A 22,422-nucleotide genomic window follows, 5' to 3' on the forward strand; every position below is an offset into this window, starting at 1 on the left:
AACATAAAAATAAAAGTACGAAGTTAATTTCAATTAACTTCGTACATCACAACACATTGTGCTACGTCACGCACAATTTCACAACATTATACACATATAACTTCACAAAAAAATTACAAACATAACAAACAAACTTTTACAATAACATACCTTCTCAATCGTTCTCCACCAATCACTAATCACAAATATCCCTAACGAGAACAAAATTAATAGCGTTAGTACGAATTTACATTAATACATTTAAACTAACTATCAAAAATACATACCCAATGAACGAACGTACTGAATTCGCAGCAGAGCAGCGGCAAGGGGAGTGAGAGAGAGGCAGAATGCAATTTCTGCATTCTGCCTCTGCAATGGCAGATACTAATATGAAGAAGAAGAACTTTGCGCGACGAAGGAGAAGAAATTTCGTCGCGCAAATTGCCGTCGCAAAAGGGCACTTTTCCGTCGCACAAAACAACATTTTCGTCGCGCATTTCCGTGCCGACATCTGCTTTTTTGCGCGACGACAAACATTTTCCGTCGCACAAAAAGTTCGTCGCGCAAATCATATATTTCGTCGCGCATGGTGGAAAATTTCGTCTCGCAAAATCGCACCGGCATTAAACATTTCGCGACGAAATTTGAATCCGTCGCGCAAAAAAAGTTATCCACCCTTCATTTTGGCGCCAAAAATAAGTAACCCTAGTTTTCTTACGCGACGGTAATTTTCGTCGCGCTAAGCTGTCTCTCGTCGCGCCAGTTTTTTTCCCCGCCGAAAAAAGCGCGCCAATTTTCTGTCCATCTTTACGGGACGAAGGATTGTAATTGTCGCGCAATATGTCCACGCGCAACGATTGCTGTCGTGGCGCAAGATTTTGGCGCCAATGCATTACTTATGCGCGACGAAATTAAATTTAAGTCGCGCATGGATTTTTTGCGCGACGAATGCGTTTGTCGCGCTAGTTTTGTGTTCTTTTAGCGACGGAATTTTGTTTTCGTCGCATCAATGTTTTTTGCGCGACGAATATGTTTGTCGCGCTAGTTTTGTGTTCTTTGTGCGTCGGAATTTTTTTTTCGTCGCATCAATGTTTTTTGCGCGACGAAGTTTTTTTCGTCGCGCAAACTTTCGTCGCGCAAATATTAAATCGTACTAGTGCTAGTCGTCCTCTAAGTATGAACCAATGCTAAAGATTTGCTGACTTTGACTATGGTGATCTGAGTTGAGAGATGACTGAGGAAGTTTCCCTTCATTTGTAAATTTTGAGCTGACTGCTTGAAAACAATTGGGAATATTTTTCTCAGTTCACATACGGGCTAGACTTTTATTCTGTTTGGAATAACCCCTCCAATTATGTGAAAGGCATGCAGATAGTTGAGTGAAATTTCACACCATCATGTGGTGTTACTAATCCATCCATATTGTAACATTTGTATTTACTTATCAATACTATATCATAAGTCTATGACAGATGAACCATATCATCCACCTTAATTGAAACTCGGGTATAAATTCATTTTTAGCCTTTTTATAAGCAATATTAAACAAACCAACAAACCCTTAAACTTTGTTGTAAAGAAAACTAGGAAATATAGATTTCATTTTCTAACATCTTTCCTGGATATTCTCGAAAACGTACTACACACATGTGATGTGAGTTGAATTTGATGGTTGGTGGCTGTGTGAATTTTATTTCATGATGAGACTGAGTGCACTTCGTATGTGGAAAACTTGATTGATAATTTCGAATCTTGGTCTATGAAAGTGGTAATCATTTTTCACCATCACATGTCTGGCTTGGAAAAGGTAACCGTCCAAAAACTATTAGCACTAAAGAAGCCACTGGGAAATATGATGTTGTGGACGATCCTAAATTCAAAACTAGCAATATCGATATTGTCTTCAATTTAACCACATGTTTGACAAGTGTGAAGTTTTTATATTAAAAAAAATGCCTTGATGCTATTAGTAGTAAAACCATTCATTATAAGTTTCCGATGTTGGAGTTCAATATTCTTCAAAAAACTTGAGCCCTAATGAACAAGAAGTGCTTCACCTAGCCCAAGCCCAACCTAAGAATAATAAAATGTTGAACTTGCTATTTGGGACTTCAATGTTGTGTAGCTTGACAATATAGACAATCAACTGATTAGCTTAAAACTGGAATCCACTATAAATGATAAAACCTCAAGTTTTTGAATTCAGAATGATAGCATAATGCCCTAACCACATGCTAAAATTGGTTTAAATACTCCTAGAAACCCTAGAAAACTAAAGGAAAATTAACAAAAGTTTCCAAAAACTAGCAAAATACTAAAACACTTTTTTGGGCTGTTAACCGATCTCAAATGCTCATACATCATGGCAAATTGATGAGTTTTACTTGTGACGTCGTTTTGTTCGAAACAATGAGTCATGGGCCCAAATCCGAACTCGAAACCCAAACTTGCAGGTTGTTGATTTTGCCTTTGCGCACATTATTGCCTCAGCTAGCATGTTGGTATAACAATGTTTAAATTGCAAATTTCCTTTCACCTAGGCAATAACATGTTGAAAGGAAATATAATTCTCATAAAAGATAGTCGTTCCACACCTAAATAACTATAATGTAATTAAAATATCAAATTATGGTTAGAAACTGTATAACGCGGGGTTGTTTTTTGTTGTGTGTGTAACTGTGAAATTGAAAATGAAGATCAAGATATGAAAGCTACGCTGTTTTTCTAAATCAAGAACAACTTTAAACTTGTCAAAAGTTGGTTGGATACAGTAAACCCTCAATATACACGGCTTTGACGAGCAGCAATTTGAAGTCACCGGGTGGTAGTCCTACCAATAAGTTGAGTTGTTTCTTCTTGGAAACCCTGCACTTTTAAGTTCCCACTAGCTACGATTTGTAACTCCGTCAATGCCATCATCAGTCAACAACTATTAGTTCAAAATCATAACAATAAGAAAAATAAAATAAAAGAATTCCTAGTATATTTATCAGTGAATTTTTTGAAGTTAGAATAAAAGAGACTTCACAGAAGCTGCAGTAAATTTTAATCTCGGCATTAGCAGTTGAAAGAAAATATATTCACTAAATACAATAAGCATCTCTTTCTTTCAATTATTAAAAAAAATTTGAACTCTATAAGCCTATTACACCCATATTTAATACAAATTACCCACAAAAAAAAAAAAAAAAAAAAAATCTCCATCGGCAGGACCAACAAGGAAAGGTAGGATTTTTCAAACACACACCACCACCCCCAAACTCCTTTGGTGGGGAAGATTGAAAAGATGTTTACACACTAAGCAAAATAGTAAACGATCAAAGGAGAGATAATAACCAATTCAATATATTCTTCAATGCATTTTCTGCACGCCATTGATTCTCTTCAAAACTTTTTCAGAGAACTGAAAAAAAGCTCTGAATTCAATCAGTTCTGTTCCAAGAGCATGAAGAAATCAGAGGGACTTATTTGTTTTGTTCTTCTGTTCTGTCTTCTTGAAGCAATCCATGCACAAACTGAAGCAGAAGCTCTGCTAAATTGGAAAATCAGTTTAAGCTCTTATTCTTTAACATCATGGACTCTCACTAGCAGCACAAGCAGCCCCTGTAACTGGACTGGAATTCAGTGCAATGAAGCTGGCAGCATTGTTGAAATAAATTTGGTGGATTCAGGCCTTGATGGAACACTCAACAGGTTTGACTTCTCTGCCTTTCCTAATCTCTCTTCCCTCAATCTCAATTACAACAATCTTGTGGGAGAGATTCCAGTTGGGATTGGGAATGCAACAAAGCTCACTTTACTTGATCTCGGTAGTAACAACTTCACAAACCCGATTCCCCTGGAGATCGGGAACCTCTCGGAACTCCAAGTTCTTCTTCTCTACAACAATTCACTCACAGGTCAAATCCCACATGAGCTTAGCAACCTACAAAAAGTTTGGAATTTCAGTTTAGGAGCAAACTATTTAGAGAATCCTGATAATGTTCAGTTTAAGGGGATGGCATCTTTAACAGACCTTTGGCTCTATTATAACCATTTGGTGGAGGTTCCCTCATTTGTCTCAGAATGTCCACAGCTAATGTCTCTAGATTTGTCTTTCAATCGGATCACTGGTCAGGTTCCAGTGCAACTACTGACAGGTCTTAAGAACCTTGAGTTTCTTAATTTAGAAAAGAACCACTTCAGTGGTCCAATTCCTGAAGATATTGGTTTGATATCTGGCCTTCAAAGAATTGACCTGTTTACCAATTCCCTTAAAGGGCCAATTCCATCCTCTATAGGCCAACTCAGGGAGCTGAAACACCTTGATCTTCGAAACAATTCTTTGAACTCTTCAATCCCTTCTGAGCTTGGTCTTTGTACCAACCTCACCTACTTGGCCCTGGCTTCCAATTTCCTCAGTGGGGAACTGCCTCTGTCCTTGTCCAAGCTTACCAACATTGTTGAATTGGGTTTATCTGGGAATTCATTTACTGGTCCACTATTGCCTTCTCTAGTTTCCAATTGGACTGCAATGGTCTCTTTACAACTTCAAAACAACAGCTTCAGTGGGAATATTCCAGCAGAGATTGGAAACTTGAAAGATTTGACACATTTAGATCTTTCTGGAAACCAGCTATCAGGGCCAATTCCTAAAACACTGTGGAGTCTCACAAATCTTCATAGCCTACAGCTTTTATACAACAATCTCACTGGGACAATCCCCCCAGAGATTGGAAGCATGATGTCATTGGCTATCTTTGATGTCAACACAAACCAACTTCATGGGGAGTTGCCAAAGAACATTTCTCTTTTGAGTAGCCTTGAGAAGTTTTCTGTGTTCACCAATGAATTATCAGGAGACATTCCGAGCGATTTTGGGATGTACAGTCCTAATTTGGTGTATGTTAGCTTTTCCAACAATAGTTTCTCTGGAGAATTGCCACAAGAATTGTGCAGTGGGTTCGCTTTGCAAGTTCTCACAGTCAATCGTAACAACTTCACAGGGTCATTGCCTGCGTGCTTGAGAAATTGTTCAGGACTATCTAGAGTCCGGTTTGATGGTAACCAATTCACCGGAAACATTACAAATGCGTTTGGTGTTCATCCCAGTCTTGAGTTCATTGCTCTTAGTGACAACCAGTTTGTTGGTACTCTCTCACCACAGTGGGCAGAATGTAAAAATATCACCGCTATGAGCATGGCTAGAAATAGAATCTCTGGTCAAATCCCACCTGAGCTTGGGCAGATGACACAATTGCAATCTCTAAGCTTAGAAGCTAATGATTTCATTGGGCAAATTCCGGATGAACTGGGAAATCTAAGCTTGCTCTTCTCGCTCAACCTGAGCCGCAACCACTTGGCAGGATCAATCCCCAAGAGTGTAGGCAAATTGAATAAAATCCAACTTCTTGATTTGTCTGATAACAATTTTACAGGGGCAATACCAATTGAGCCTGGCACGTTTGACAGGTTAACAAGCTTGAACTTGAGCCATAACAAGTTTTCAGGTAATATCCCTGCAGAGATTGGAAACTTAGAGTTGCGGTACTTATTGGATCTTAGCAGCAATTTTCTCACTGGAGAAATACCTTCAAACTTGGCCAAGCTCATTCAATTGGAGGTTCTCAATGTCTCAAACAACCGTCTCTCAGGGAGCATCGCAGAGAAATTTTCCAGAATGGTTAGTCTAGTTGGCATTGATTTCTCTTACAATAACTTAACTGGTCCAATCCCAACTAGTGCCATTTTTCGAAAAGTGCCTGCAAATGCCTTTCTTGGAAATGATGGTTTATGTGGAGATATCGAGGGACTAACTCCATGCAACTCAAATCCCGGAAAGTCCAACAAGATTAGCAAGGTTCTACTTGCTCTCCTGGTTTCCAGTTGTGTTATATTAGTGGTTGCAACTACAAGTACTGCTGCAGTGCTAAAGTTCGGCCGGAAATCAAAGCTTAAGGAAACTGAAAATCCTAGGATGTCTGAGAGTTTTGATTCAAGGATATGGGGAAGATATGGAAAATTCACATTTGGTGCAATCGTGAACGCGACAGAGAGCTTTGATGAGAAGTACCTCATTGGAAAAGGAGGATTTGGGAGTGTCTACAAGGCTATGTTGGGCAGGGGAGAAGTGGTTGCAGTTAAGAAGCTGAACATTTCAGACTCTAGTGACATTCCAGAAATAAATCGCCAAAGTTTTGAGAATGAGATACGAACCTTGACAGAAGTGAGGCACAGAAACATAATAAAGCTTTATGGGTTCTGTTCATGGAGGGAGTGCTTGTACTTGGTGTATGAATATGCAGAGAGAGGTAGCTTGAGAAAAGTATTGTATGGGACAGGGGAAGCAGAACTTGGATGGAGCACAAGGGTGAAACTTGTGCAAGGGCTCGCTCATGCAATTTCTTACTTGCACAATGACTGCTCTCCTCCAATTGTTCACAGGGACATAACTTTGAATAACATATTACTCGAGAAGGGTTTCGTGCCACGGTTATCGGATTTTGGAACTGCAAGGTTGTTGAGCACAGATTCATCAAATTGGACTTCTGTAGCTGGATCTTACGGCTACATGGCTCCAGGTAAAATCCAATAAACTAATATTCAATTTATACATGACTTATATTGACACATTCTTTATGATAGAAAAATGTTGGTTGATTTTGTTGCTTTGATGTGCATGTAGAGCTGGCTTTCACAATGCGTGTGACGGATAAGTGTGATGTGTATAGCTTTGGAGTGGTGGCATTGGAAATAATGATGGGAAGGCATCCTGGGGAGCTTTTAGCTTCTCTATCAGTCTCATTAACAGAAAATGCAGAATTGCTCTTGAAGGATTTGTTAGACCAACGGCTAAGGCCTCCTCTCAGTCAGTCAGCAACGGCAGTGGCTTCTGTGGTAACCATGGCTTTGGCCTGTACGTGCACTAATGCAGAGTCAAGACCGACCATGGATTTTGTGGCAAAAAAACTATCATCAGCCAGGACCCAGGCTAACCTCTCTGCACCATTTGGCATGATCACCATCAACAAGTTGGCAAGTTGTCGAAACCAGAAGAATTTTTAAACATAAGAGGTTTACACATATATGAATAGTAATCATTTATGTACCGATGCAATGCTAAGGGTTGTAGCTCTATCCTGTCAACGTGAACGGTTGTAAACGTTGATTTATAACAATTATTTATGTGTATGTGACGACTCGTGTTACTAATATTCACGAATTGATTACTCGTGTAATCCAACCAGATTATGTTAAAACTTCTATGTTATGCATTTGATTAAGTTTTCAACTACCAACAAAAGTAACACTTCCGACCTACTAACAACCAGAGTGTTGTCCAGAAAGAAAAGAACCAAAAACTATTTAGCAACCACCAAACTGTTGGGGCCTAAAAAGAAAACTGGCCCCTTAAATTGCATGATAGAATGTTAAAAATTTCCAATAAGGTGATAGATTGCTGAAAAAAGTGTAGGGTAGGGTCTAATATCTGTCCGTGTAGACAAACGTGAAATTGAAAGTGAAGTTTGAAGATGAGCAAAGTCCTATGTATGTATTTTTCTGTGAGACTCAAAAGGAATTCATCTTCACGATCACCCCATCTTTCAAAATTAGCCTTACCTACCATAAACAGAAAAAAGAGGCAGAAAAATATTACAATTTCGATTAAAATTTCAACTAATTGTCTAGCAAAATAAGAAAATTGTTGAAATTTCGACGTTTAAGTCATCGTAAGAAATACCAAAGAAATACATGACAGGATCTGCCCCGAGTTCTTTGGAATCCGTAATGAATCCTATGGTTTTTCCGATATCAAACCGATGCTGGGCCCACTTACTAACAACATCCTCTTCTCCGAAAACAAAACAAAAGAGGCTCGCGACTTTCTATAGAAATTTCGGCAGAATCTCCCCTAAAAAACGAACATTTGCTAAATTATTTTCACCTAAATATTCACAGTTCAAAATTCTCAAACTTCAACACGGACAGTCCACCGTCTAGGCACAATCATAAGTAGTTGTAAAGATTCACAATCATTCATCAATCTAAAATGAGTTTCAGCCCCGTAACAACCACAAACACATTTTAACCACATCCCTTCAATAAAAACTGGAATATAAATAGGCATTTAATCTCACCTAAGTTTCAACCGGGCTTCAGGCCACCGACAAATTCAAAACCAAACTCAACAAATGTAATAAATAGGATTTGATCTCAATGACCAAATTAAAGTTCCAAAAATATAGTTCATCTCGCGACTACACCTAGGTGAGACCCCAGGCGACCTACATACCCTTATTGAGGAATCAAGCCGCACATAGTTCTTCAATCAATAATCACGAAGCAGACAATACGCAATTATTTTCAGTAATACCAACAAGTTAATTCTAGAATCATCTTTTTCCTTTAAATAAAATCATAATATCTCAGCCCATGAACACAAACCCATTTTTCTTTATGCACTCCGTTCTTAAGACTCATAACTCAACAACCTTTTCCCTATAACAATTCACATATGCTAAGCATAATTATTTTAAACAATAATCTTTTTGTCGATATAGTATAATAATCCTTTTCCGTCTCCTTGTTACTTTACGACACGCCGGAGAGTCCAACGCCACATGTAGTAAAGTAACAGTAACCAAAGTGTCCGGATCCTTTACCACACTCCGGAAAAATCCAATGCCGCGTGTGGCCCAACCAAACTATGTCCTACCCGTGTAGACTGCCCATCATGGCCTATGGCACACCCGACCAAAGGTGCCCGAACCTTTACCACACACCAGAAAATCCAACTCTACATGTAGTAAAGTGACAGCAACCAATATCCAAGGGAACCCACATGCGGGAAAATCCAATGCCACGTGCGGCCAAAACAACCCAACCATGTCCTACACACACAAATTGCTTTACCACACGCTGAAAAATCCAACGCCGCTTGTGATAAAGTACTAACAAATAAGGGAGCCCACACACAGGAAAATACAATGCCACGTGTGGGTAAAATAACTAGAGAAAGTACGTATGGTGGTGAGATTCACAACTCATATATATATATATATATAAAGATAATATACCCGCCCTTAATTCAATTTCCCCAAATTCTCAATATTCCAATGTACCCAAATGTTTATTCATAGTATAGAAAATAAACTCTCATAAGCATAGATTCCATAACCCAAAATATTCAAAAACTTCAATATCAAATTAAATCTGATAATTCCGTAACATAAACTCGTAGACCTGTCAAGACCCCAAAATAATTCGAATAATAATCAAAACTTGTTTGCACATAATTTTCATAAAATACTATATTCCACAATTAAAACAATAGACTTTCATAAATAATCCAATATCACCCAATTCATATACTTTAATAATAATAATAATAATAATAATAATAATAATAATAATAATAATAATAATAATAAATAATGATAAATAATAACCCTTAGAGATCCCATATCCTCATTAACCCAAATTAAATCAATTTTCAATCAAAACACATTTATGCAAGCAATTCCATATTTGAAAAAAAATGAATTACACTTAAAAACAAATGTCCACTAACTTCCTAATAATCATAGCCGCGTACCAAGACTCACTTTCACAACCAATCAATCAAGTATCCCATAATCATAACTTCCATGACTCCAAATATTTCATAAACCACAAATATCAATATAATATCCAATAACCATAATTAAACTATCTTATGATCTCATAATTAACACACAATATAAAAACATTCCGATTATCAAAAAGTAATGCACACTTAAATCAATTGTCCACTCCCACCATAACTCAATAATCAATCTCATCCACGAAATAAAATTCAAACCCTAGTTCCCGGAACTTAACGCTTAAGTGCACGACTACTGGGAAGTTTCTAAGGCCAAACTAATGCTCTTCAAAAGGGTGAGATGACCTCGGAAGACTCACGGTCAACTGAGTGGTCAAATTTCCCAAATTGCTCAATCGGGCCCGCGGGGCCCACGACCTCCGATTTCTGGTCTGAAAGTTTCTACGAGTTTAACAAAACTTACTTAACACATCCTATAAGTTTGGTCTCGATCGAGCTATCGAATTTAAGCCGATCGCACAATTGGACGACGATCGCTTCGCCTAACGATGAAGTCATTGATTTGGAGTATCTAGGACCCCGATTCTCAATCCTCGAGTTCCTACACTATCCTCGAGGTACAAAAAACAACATATGGAAGAACTGTTGTCATTGTTGTTGTTGTTGTCGCTACTGTCGTAGTTGATGTTGTCTTTGCTTGCTTCACTTTTCGTTACTGTGGTCTTTAATGTTGCTTTTGCCCTTCTTTGCCTTGCTTTATTAGTTTTCTGTTGCTGTTGCTGTTGCCGCTACTACAGCCGTTGATGTTACCGTTGCCGCTATTTTTGTTGTTGATGTTGTCTTTGTTTGCTTCGCTTTCTTTTGCTATGGTCATTGCCGATGATGTTACTGTGTTTTGATCCTTCTAACCTAGCCCTAAACACTATCTATTTCTGCTACACTATACACCTAACCTATAATCCTAGCCCCTCGCCGTCGTCTACCTTGCTATTGTCGTCGTTGCCTACCTTGCTATTGTAGCTGCTGCTGCCATCCCTTCATCCATCTCTATTTCAATGCTGATGCCTTTATTTCCTTATAGGGTTTCTGTTTTCTTCCTTATCTACTGCCTTACTCACATGGTGTCTATGTTCTACTTTACCTACTGCCGTGCTCACAGGGTTTCTGTGTTCTACATTATCTACTGCCATGCTCACAGGGTTTCTGTGTTATACTTTTAAGCGTTCTCCTATGTGCCCTATTTGTTATGGTTTGTCAATTGTTTTCACTCGTGGTTTATGACAAGGCCTTCTCTAGAGTTGTTCAATTGGTCAATGTCGAGTATGGGGTTCTATGACTCGCTTGTCAAGTTGGGCATGCGAAATATCTTTGCCCCAACTTGAGGGGAAGTGTTGGCGTGTCCTTACTTAGTTAGGATTTTGGTTCCTTACTATGTGAGGACTTTGGTTACTTACCCATGTATCTAGTCCTATTATAATTGAGATTTATTTTCTATTGTAATTTATATTTATTTTCTATTGTTAGGCAAACTTCTTCAATCTTCATTTTCAATTTCGCATTTCTCTCCACAAACTGATACTCATGCCGATCTATAATTCTTATACAATAATTGTTTATAATTTTTGAATTTGCACGTGTACGATTGTCATTAACATTTCATTTTACTCGTCTGTTATATATATTTTATTAATAGTGTACAAATGAATCTAGATGATCTTCCTTTAATTTCCAAAAAGAGAAAGTAGATATCCAAAAAGACCAAAAAGTTGAAGCATCTAGTTTGTATGCAATTCTTGACTTATCAGATTGTTAATCTGCCTTCTCTTAATTGGTTTTTTACTTTATATATTTTAATTTTTTTTGCCAAATGTTTTTTTTTTTAAGCGGCCCCTCTCACTACTATAAAAAGGGAAAAAGACGACCAGAAAACAACGACGGAAGAAAAAAAAAAAGAGAAATAGCTTAAAATGACACCCATTTCATAATTTTACCTAAAAATACCACCCCTTCCCAATTTTTGTACAACTATCACCTATAAATATAAAATTATTGTCCACTTATTGTTGATTTTTCAAAAGTTCAGAAATTTTTTTCTCTCTTAGCTCACACAGCTCTCTCTCTCTCTGGCACAGCTCTCTTTCTCTTTGGTATCTGTCTATCACAGCTCTCTGTGTCTCTCTTGGCTCTCTCTATCTTGGCTCTCTCTCTCTCTAGCACAACTCTCTGTCTCTCTCTTTGCTCTCTTTCTCATAGCGCAGCTGTTTCTCTCTCTAGCTTCGTTATGTCTCTTTCTCCCCTATTCGATCTCTTGCTCTCTGTTTGGAATCGCGAACCCCTCCCTTTAGATGTGTCTTCTGAATAGCTGCTTGCAACATTGAAGCTCTAGTGGATTGCCGACCTCGAAAAGGTAGTGTTGATGGTTATTTTCTTAATATCAATGGGAATATGTGAAATGGGTTATAGCTTGATTTTTTGGGTTGGTGTTAAATTCGTTTTGGCTTTAATTTCTTTGGGTTAGGTTTTGTTGAATATTCATGCTCATTCATCTGGGTTTGTACCAATTGCATTTAGATTGGTCTGGATATGTGAATCTTGAAACTTGGGATTTTTCATTTGATGTAGTAGAGCTGTATAGGGTGATTCTGATGTGTTACTGGTGTACTGCTGTTGTGTTCCTCTTATTTTACAGTCGTATTGCTGTTATATTGCCATTATATTGCTTATACATTGCGCTATATTGCTGTTATATTGTGGTTATATTGCATTGTATTGTATGGTTATTGTGGTTATATTGTGTTAATGAAATGTTGTTTTGTCATGGTCAGAAATGGAGACAATTGTTATTCTCGTGTGCTACAATGGAAAATGGGTCACCTTGAAGAAGATGTGCAAATACGAAGAGGGTGACTCAAAAGGCTTAATAGTTCCACGGACCATCAAATTTGCTGAACTGTTGGACCGTGTGCATCAGATTGGTAATACAAACAGCAGGGAATCATCATACTAAGATCATTTCAGAGAAACCCCAAAACCAATTTCAATGAAACCCCTAAACCAATTTCAGAGAAACCCCTAAACCCTCAACCATTTCGAACAAACCCCTGAACCGATTTCATAGAAATGCATAAACCCTAAACCAACTTCAGAGAAACCCTTAAACTGTAAGAAAATGACGATGAACAGTACCTGTTCAGGGTGAATGATGAAGTTGAGCTTCGATGAACAGATTTCGCTGAGAAAGGAAGAGAGAAGAGAGAGTTAGAGTTAAGCGACGAGAGACTGAGAGCTGAGCGACGAGAGACTGAGATCTGATCGACGAGAGATGAGAGAGTGAGAGCAAAGCGACAAGAGAGTGAAGAGAAACTGAGAGACGGAGCCAAGAGAGAGAGCTAAGAGAGAACTTCAGCAAAACTGATAGAGAACTTCAGTAAAAGTGATGTGTGCAATAAGGGGACAATAAATATATATTTATAGGTTATAGTTCCAAATTTTTTTAAAAAGGGTGGTATTTTCAGTTACAATTATAAAAATGGTGGCATTTAGAGCTATGTCCCAAAAAAAAACCGTCGTTGTGTTTAGAAAGACGACGGTAACAGAAAAACGACATGGATCATCAACTTAAATACCTAAAAAATTGAAATCCGCTTTGGTATTTCCAAAACACGACACATCAAACTTAACAAGCATCGTCTTATTAAAAATGTTTTCTCCTAACTTAAATTCTAACCTCAAAATCAACGACAGCTGGTAAGAATCCACCGACGTAGAAAGTAAAAACGATGATATAAAACTGCCGTCGTGTTAACTTCTAAAACAACGATAGAGAGTAAAGTGTCATGTCCACATAAAGACAAAGCGTTTGTAAAGAAGACGGCAAGTCTAGCTTTGAGTAATCTTGTACTTCAGTAATTTGTTTTAAGAAATAAAGAAAGATATATAAGACAGCTTGTACAACAAAGTTAAAAAAGTTCACTAAACAAAATAAACTGTCGTGGTAATTTAATGCACACGACGGTTTATAGAAAATACCGTCGTTTGAAAGGCATATAAACAAAGCCGACGTCTAATTCAAATGCACAATTTATAGAAATTCAAATTTCAGAGTTCTAATTCAAATTGCAAAGTTATGAGAATGTACCATTTCATCTTGCTTTTCTAGATCCCTAGATTTTTGTCTTAAGAAAAAAAGAAAGATATATAAGACAGCTTGTACAACAAGTTAAAAAGGTAAACTAAACCATCGTGGTAAGGCAAAACAGAAGATGGTTCCTAGGAAAAAGCAACGTTTAAAACAATTTACATGACGGTAAATGAAAAACATCATGGTGTAGAATCTATTACTTCGGAAAACAAGAAAACCGTCATCTAAATCAAAATAAAACTTTAAACAAATGTATATTCCAGAGTGAACCAGCCTGCTTTAGCAGAAATACAGGTAACAGCAATTGGATATATATATATCTCTAATTGCTGTTAATATATATATAGAGGTTTGCTCTTATGCGGACGTCCGCATTTTGTTAAACTACGGTTGTCCTCAGATTTACCAATATATGTGTACATACAAGTAAAAGCTTACATGCTGCCAGATTACTTTCACCTTGGCAGAGGTGTGGGCCCTCCAAAAAGTATCCGAAATGTGGGAATATGGAGATGCAAAAGAAGAAGCAGTACCATTGGTTGCTCTCAAGGCTCTTGCATCGTGTTAAGCACTTTGTACTAAACTGCCATTTTTAATCAATGAATCCAACAGCTTTCTAGTGCTAATTGGAATTGCATGAATCAAATCCACCTCTTCTGCAAAAAAAACAAGTGGTAACTGGCACAACCGTAGTTTAACAAAATGCGGACGTCCGCATAAGAGCAAAACTATATATATACACACAGTGGGATTGAGTCAATGAAGACAGCTTGTAAAACAAGTAAACTAAATACTACAATAACTCAATCCTTTCCACCGTCGTGGTATTGCAGTCCCAACAACGGTTTATTAGTAAAACAGACGTGGTATGTCTTTTCAAACTGCGGTAAATAAAAACCGTCGTTGTGTTGTACCTCTAACGACTGTAATTAACAATAACGACGTTTAATGGATTTCAAAAAACAGAATATGCAAAGTTTAGAGATGTTACCATTTCATCTTGCTTTTCTCCATCCTTTGCATTATCATCTTCAAAATTCAGGGCTCTCACATCAAGCGCCCAAAGCAACTTGCTTTGTCCGACATTGAATTTTTGGGACTTTGCTCTTGACCTTGGATTGGAAAGGGGTTAGGTGTCAGTTTGAGCATGATGGGATCAAAATTGGGAAGGAGTTGGCGCAGCTGATTTAGCAAAATATCCCTCTCAGCTTCTACCAATTCACTACTACATATTACAATTTGCGCGACGAATCCAATTTCGTCACATAAAGTAACATATAATCGCACGAATTCAAGCGCGACAGACAATTCGTCGCGCGTTGTCTGTGGCGCAAAGATCATGAAGAAAGACTTTGCGCGACCGATTGCACCACTTGTCGCACAATTTGTGCGACGGTTAACCTTCGTTACACAAAAGGTTCAGAGACGACGAAACTGTTAGTCGCACAAAATTATGCGAGACGAAAGTAGATTCATCGCCAAAACAATGCACGGCGAATAATTTTCGTCGCGCAATTCGTGTCAAAATGTATTGCGCGACGAAACAATGTTGTCGCGCATATATTTTTGCACGACGACAATGTTCGTCGCGCGATACGTGCCCAAAAAGTTTGCGCGACGCAATACTTTTGTCGCACAAATCTATTTTTGCGACGAAAATGTTCGTCGCGCAAGAATAATTATATGTAATTTAAAAAAATGAAGCATTTTTTTTCGGAATATATAAATTTGCGCGACGAGAAAGATATAATTTTAATATTTACTTTTGTTTTATTTTATAAAAAAATAAATTTGGTTTTTTTTTTTTGGGTAATAAAATGAAATTCCAATAAAAAAAATTGAATTATAAATAACAAGTCTATTATATAAAATAAATGTATGCTACAAGAGAAATATTTAAAAAATAATTACGAAAATACAAAAACTAATCGAATAATGTTCCAAAATCTGCATTGTCGTCTGGCACATGCGGTTCAGAGGTGTAGGGGTCTATAGGGGTCGGCGTCTGGAAGGGATGCTCGGGATGGACGAGCTCGGAGGTCGGCACATCAAAATGCGAGACTGTGCGAGGGACTGCAGAATGACCGACATCTAACTCTGAAGAGTGGCCACCTGTGTTGTCAAAGCAGTGACCTGACTGTTATACTGCGCTGATGAGTCTGGGTCCCCTCTGCCTGGCATTCCCCATCCCTCGACAATATGTCCCCGGTCTCCTCCCTAGAGTCTGATCCAATGTCTCCGTCAAGATCTGAAACCCAGCATCTGTGGAGGATCCACAGACTCGATCGGAGTATCGGGAGGAAGTTGGGAGGCGGACTCCTGAAGAACCAACTGGCTCCTCTCCACCATCGTCGTCTGTTTAGCATAACATAAAATATAAATTCAAACATTCATATAATAACCTTTAAAGTTGAATGCGTAACATAAGAATTAAAATTAAATAATACTTACATGAAGGGACTCGGCCAACTCATTCCCAGGTCGAACATAAACGTCGCCAAAGACGTCGATCTCTGGGAATTTGGACCCCCCCTAAATTGAACAAAAGAAGAAAAATATTAGTACGAAAAAATAAATTAAGAATAATGAAATATTAAAAATTAAATAAAAATTATTTTATTATTACCTGCCGCCGTGCATCCATCCTATAGGAGAAGGGCCTGGAACCCGAATGATGGAGAAGAGTCTTCTTCTTCCTATTGCCCTTATTGACTTTGGCTTTATTCTGTTATACAAAAAATAAAACGTATTAGTTGAAATTGAAATTAAATATAAAAAATTAAAAAAAACATTTGTAAGAAAATAAAATAAAATATAAAAAATTACCACAAAAGCGGGCGCCTGAAAATGAGCGCAGAGCCACGCCCAACTATCCTCCCGCCCCTCAAGCTCTTTCGGGCAACCCTCTTGAAGAGCGACTTGCGGATCATCAAACGCCTCAAAATGGTGGTGCAAGTCGCTCTTCCACTGTTTGTACCTCTCAGAGAAGAGTCTGTTGACGTACGCCAACGACTCTTCGTCAAGGTCCTCCAAGTTGTAGTTCGTCTGCAATAAATTAATTACATACATTTAAATAATAGAAATATAACGTTTGAAAGAAAAAGAATGAAAAGGCCTACATACCGACAACTGGCCGCGAACCTCCGTCTTGGTCTCGACAGGCATCACCTTCCAAGACTTTCATTGCATCGGGCAATGGCTCCGAATGACATGACCAATGTCGTGCGCCAAGGAGCTATGCAACTCCGCCATTGGTGCACCCCGATGTCGCTCGTCGTATCCGATGTTGATACGACTGTTGGTCACCCAGGTGGCCTTCGCCGTCTTTAACTGCCGACACGGCCCTCGAGTGTTCTTCTTGGTTGCAAAGAAAGATGACATGAATGTTAAATAAATAACAAATTTAACAATTAAATACACACACACACAAAAATAAAAACAAAAACAAGAAATAAAAATAAAAATAACTGGAGAAAAAGGAAAGCTATACCTGGCTGTGACCCCGACGCATCAGTGGATGTGGTGTCGGTGGTGCTGGCTGGCCGATGACGCCGCCTGGCGCTAACAAGCTGTGCCACTGATGAAGCTGATGAAGCAGGCGCCTGGGACCCCGCAAGACCAACTACCAAGTGGTCCATCAGTGCTGGCGCAGTGGCAGCAGATGCTGGTGCAGTGGCAACAGATGTCGGCTGAGCCGGGAGCTCCGAACTCTGCATAGTCGTCACCGCCCTACGACGTTTAATCAGGTCTGACATCTGCACAATTTCATTAATACACATACAAATTAATAAAAAATATACGAATATTTGAAAACACATACAATTTTATTCAGATCCTTGACCTAGGGTTTGCAAGTTCGGAGTATCCGGGACTCCGATCCATGATCGGTCGAATCCTAGATGATCCAAGAAATACAAGGTACACCATACGTGAGTTTGAGTTCGATCCAACGGTCCGAACATAACAAACCTGGAAATCGCTCAATAGGCAAAATCCATTCGAGACTCAAACGGTAACCAAATTCCAATTCGAAAACACCAGCGCGCTCGTGCAATTAAAGGATTGCACTGGGACCCAATGCATGACTGCTACAGTAACCCACGAGCCGCCACAAGTGCCGGCAGCGCGTGGGTGTTCAAAGCGATACCAATCGCCGGAAGAACTCTCAAAAAATTTTCACTAAGTGTCCAAGGAGGAAGAGGGTGAAAGGTGAAAGGGCTTGCTGAGATTGCGCGACGAGTATGTACAGCGTCGGGCAAAAACTCGCAAAATTTTTTCACTAAGTGTCCAAAGAGGAAGAGGGTGAAAGGTGAAAGGGTTGGCTGAGATTGCGCGACGAGATGACTTGGTTTCGTCGCGCAAGACTGTTCGCTGTAGGCTTTGTGCGACCAAAGAAACTTTGTCGCGCACTGTTGTAATAACGCCAAAATTTTCAGCTTAGTGTATAATGTAGAGAGATTGCGTGACGAATATGAGAAGCGCCGCACAAGTCAGCTTTCTGTAAACGCGAAATTTTTTTTGACTAAGTGTTGAAGGAGGAAGGGGGTGATTGCGCGACGATGAGGCCTGAGTTCTTCGCTCAAGACCATTCTCTGCAGGCTTTGTGCGACCAAAAACACCTATTCGTCGCGCAAACCTATACACTAAACCCTAAACCCTAAACCGCGGAAACCCTAAACCCGAAACTAGTTTTCATGATCCAACTGGAAAATTTGTTTTTTTATACTTTGAGATCGTATACGCCGAAAATCGGAAAAAACAAACATTAAGAGATCAAGTAACGGGACAAAACTTTTCGACGGTTCTAAATGAAAAGTCATGATTTAACGGTTATTTTAGCTCTGATTTTTATGATTTTTTACAGCTACTTTTCTTGACCCTATATGAATACAATTACTGAATTTGATCTTCAATTTAAGATGTTTACACTAGGGTGATACCACATAATCTTATGTTATATTTAACGAAAGTATAAGTAAACTATTCATTGTTGGTGAATATATGGTTTTGATGGCAAACGCATTCTACGAAAGTAGTTTCAGTAATCCAGCCGTCAAACTTGTTTGTTTATACTTCGAGATCTTAGACCCCAAAAATCGGAAAAAAAAAAACATTCAGAGATCAAGTAACGGGACAAAACTTTTGAACGGTTATAAATGAAAACTCATGATTTAACGGTTATTTTAACTCCGATTTTGATGAATTTTTACAGCTACACTCCATGACCCTATATGAATACAATGAACTAACTCGATCGTCAATTTCAAATATATATGTGTATATATAATATGTTATAAAATAATATATATTTGCGCGACGAAATAAGATTTTCGTCGCGCAAACTTTCATCGCGTGACGGATGACACTTTGTCGCGCAATGTTTTAACTTTACGCGACTAGTGTATTGTGGGTCGCGCAAACTTTGCACGACGAGGTTTACTTCGTCGCGCAAGGGTTTTCATTTTTGAAAAATGTTTGTTGTCAATAATTTTCAAACTTTGTATGAAAAAGGTTTGGATATATTTATTTATCAATGTTTTATAACAAATTTTGTATCATTTTCATTTTGTAAATGTGTTTTGTCAAAAAAAAATTAAAATTTATTATTAAAAGGGTTTGGATATATTGATTTACCAATGTTTTATAACTAAATTTATTTGAATAATGTTTCAGTTGTCCACATATATAAGGTTTGGATATAACAACTACATATATTCAAACATTTGTATTACACAAAGTCTGTACACTAACATAATAAAATTACAAAAAATTTAATTATTCATCATCTGAACTATAATAACTTTCGTTATCGTCGCTATCATCACTTTCGGTCTCCCAATCCTCCTCCTCCTCCTCTACTATAACTACATCATCTTCGCTGCTCGGGCCCACTGCAACATCGAATCTTGGAAGATCCCCGAGGTCAATTGTAATTGACTGAATCGGTATTTCGATTGAAGACACTCCTTGGATTTGAAACGGTTCTTGTATAACATGTGTATCTCAAAGTGTTTCCGCATCATTTTCCATTGATGATTCTAAACGTTGGTCAGCCACATTGTCGACGCCGTTGTCAGTTAGGTCTAGTTCTGGTATAGCATACACGTTCCTATGATCCATCTTCTGAACAACTTTCCAACTGCTCCCGGCTTTAGGGTCATCTAGATACACAATTTGTGTTGCCATGTTTGCCAAAATGTAAGGGTCGTCATCATACCAAGTTCTGTTAATGTTCACAGATAGTAAGCCATGGTCGATTTTAACACTTCCCGGCCTATTTGGGTTGCTATCAAACCATCGACACTTAAACATGATCACTTGGTATCGATCTTTGTAAAGCAATTGAACGACATTTGTGAGTTTGCCATAGAAATCAATGTTCGTACTTTCGCCTCCACCTGGGACATGGACACCGCTGTTTTGCGTACACAACTTGTCATCTCGTGCAGCCCCCAAAAATTTAACACCGTTAATATAACAACCCGAAAACAATTCAGCGCGAATCGGGCCGAAGGCCAAGTTATATAACTCATCACTGTAAGTGGGGGAATTCGATGATTTCAACTTATTCACCTAATATAATAGAAAACCATTCACATGTTAGTCTGATAAAATTAAATACTACAATTTATATTTGTCAAATACAAAACACTTATAACTTACAGAATCCAAAAACCATTGTGGAAACAATTCACGTTGTTTCTGGGCAACTAAATGTGATGGATGTTCTCGCTTCATCATCTCTTCATGCTCATCTAAGTATGCCATTATCTCATCACAATTGTTCAGTACGAACCAATGCGCTACTTCCATGTCATTTTTAGAAAACGACTCTCCTCGTCCAGGATCTCCAAAGGGCCGTGCGCTTTGGGCAAAAACAGAAAGTTTTTCCTTTCTCATACCTCCGTCGTTATTACGCTGAGGACGATTGAAAGCCGTCTCCACATCTTTTAAATACATTCCACAGAAAGTAAGCGACTCATATTGAACCCAAGCCTCTATAATTGATCCTTCGGGCTTTGCCCTGTTGCGTACACTTTTTTTCAGCTCTCCGAGAAGCCTGTCAAAATAAAAAGATATGATACAAATTAGCAAGCCTGTGATAATGATGCATACACAAACGATAAGGATTATATACCTTTCTATTGGATACATCCAACGATAGTTGACAGGACCAGCAAGCAATGCCTCTTCTGGCAAGTGAACCATCACGCGCATCATACTTGTGAAGAAAGCTGGAGGAAATATCATCTCAAACTTGCATAGGACTTGGACAATGTCATGGCGCAACTGCAATATGTCTGTCTTTCGCAATGTTTTTGCCGTCAGTTGGGAAAAAAATCTGGACAACAACATGATTGGCTTCACAACATCTTCCGGCAATAGATGTCGAATACCCACAGGAAGTAGGCGTTGCATAAACACATGGCAGTCATGGCTCTTAAGTCCAGTAAATTTACCCCCATCAACATTCACGCAACGTGCGATATTAGAAGCATACCCATCAGGAAATTTGACAGACGATACAAACTTTAGAAACTCTTTTTTGTCATTCGGTTTCATAGAAAAGAATGCAAGATCCCTTCTAGCTTTATCACTGTCCCTGTTCATCCATAAACCCCTTCGTATGCCAATTCTTTCCAAATCAAGACGGGCTTTGATTGTGTCCTTTGTCTTGCCCTCGATATCTAGAATCGTGCCCACCAATGTGTCAAATACATTTTTCTCAACATGCATCACATCTAGATTGTGCCTCAATTTGAGTTTTGACCAATATGGGAGCTCAAAAAACATAGGCTTGTGAGTCCAGTTCATATGTGTAGAAGGTCTGGTCCGACTAACTATTTTTCCGAACGGAGCAAAATCCAAACGGTTAAGCTGTTCCAAGATCTCATCACCGGACCATTCTCTAGGTCTGAGGCGACGCTCTGTGTTCCCGTCGAACTCTTTATCTTTTTCCCGCAACTTGTGGTCCCATGGCAACCATCTCCGATGACCAAGGTAACAAACTTTTCCCGCATGCCAACCAGAAGTTACATCTTCCTTGCATACAGGACATGCCATATAACCCTTTGTGCTCCACCCAAAAACCATTGCATATGCTGGAAAATCATTCACAGTCCACATAACTGCTGCCCGCAAAGTGAACATCTTCCCAGTTGATTTATCGTACGTGCGAACACCGTTTGTCCATAAATCCTTCAGCTCATCAACCAGCGGCCTTAAGTAAACATCGATTGACCTCCCAGGATCCTCAGTTATCAAAACAGTCATCATCATGTATTCTTTTTTCATGCATTTCCAAGGCGGCAAATTATATGGGAATACGAAAATCGGCCAAGTGCTGTGGTGTTGGTTTAGAACCCCATACGGATTGAATCCGTCAGTGGCAAGTCCCAATCTCACATTTCGGGGATCAGCAGCAAACTCGGGGAACGTTCGATCGAACTCTTTCCATGCCTCCCCATCTGCAGGATGCCGCATCACATCATCGTCTACCCGTTTTTCCTTATGCCATCTCATGTCTGTTGCAGTATGCGTCGACATATACAATCGCTGCAACCTAGGTTTCAGGGGCAGATAACGCATGACTTTTTGTGGGATCTTAGTCGTTCTATTCTGAGATGTCATTTTGAACCTCGACTCATTGCATATAAGGCATGTATCCAACGTTTCATGCTCCTTGTAGAATAACATGCAATTATTTTTGCAAGCATGAATTTTTTTCATAACCCAA

General features: G+C 38.7%; 1 protein-coding gene across 1 annotated transcript; it reads left to right on the top strand.

Annotated features, from left to right (window-relative positions):
• The first annotated feature begins 3,427 nt into the window (after positions 1 to 3,427).
• Positions 3,428 to 10,764, top strand: LOC117613087 (probable leucine-rich repeat receptor-like protein kinase At1g35710). The gene is made up of 4 exons (XM_034341733.1): positions 3,428 to 6,542; positions 6,647 to 6,996; positions 10,308 to 10,388; positions 10,510 to 10,764. The coding sequence occupies exons 1-4, from the start codon at positions 3,428 to 3,430 to the stop codon at positions 10,762 to 10,764; spliced, it is 3,801 nt and encodes a 1,266-aa protein (XP_034197624.1).
• The last annotated feature ends 11,658 nt before the right edge of the window (positions 10,765 to 22,422 follow it).

Source organism: Prunus dulcis, unplaced genomic scaffold (assembly GCF_902201215.1).
Source record: "Prunus dulcis unplaced genomic scaffold, ALMONDv2, whole genome shotgun sequence".
Classification (NCBI taxonomy): Eukaryota; Viridiplantae; Streptophyta; class Magnoliopsida; order Rosales; family Rosaceae; genus Prunus; species Prunus dulcis.

Bases quoted from the DNA above. Each gene is read 5' to 3' on its own strand.
- LOC117613087 (XM_034341733.1), top strand. From the start codon at position 3,428: ATGAAGAAATCAGAGGGACTTATTTGTTTTGTTCTTCTGTTCTGTCTT. The intron at 6,543-6,646 runs GTAAAATCCAAT...ATGTGCATGTAG, and splicing joins TTACGGCTACATGGCTCCAG to AGCTGGCTTTCACAATGCGT. The intron at 10,389-10,509 runs GTTTGCTTCGCT...CTATAATCCTAG, and splicing joins TTGTTGTTGATGTTGTCTTT to CCCCTCGCCGTCGTCTACCT.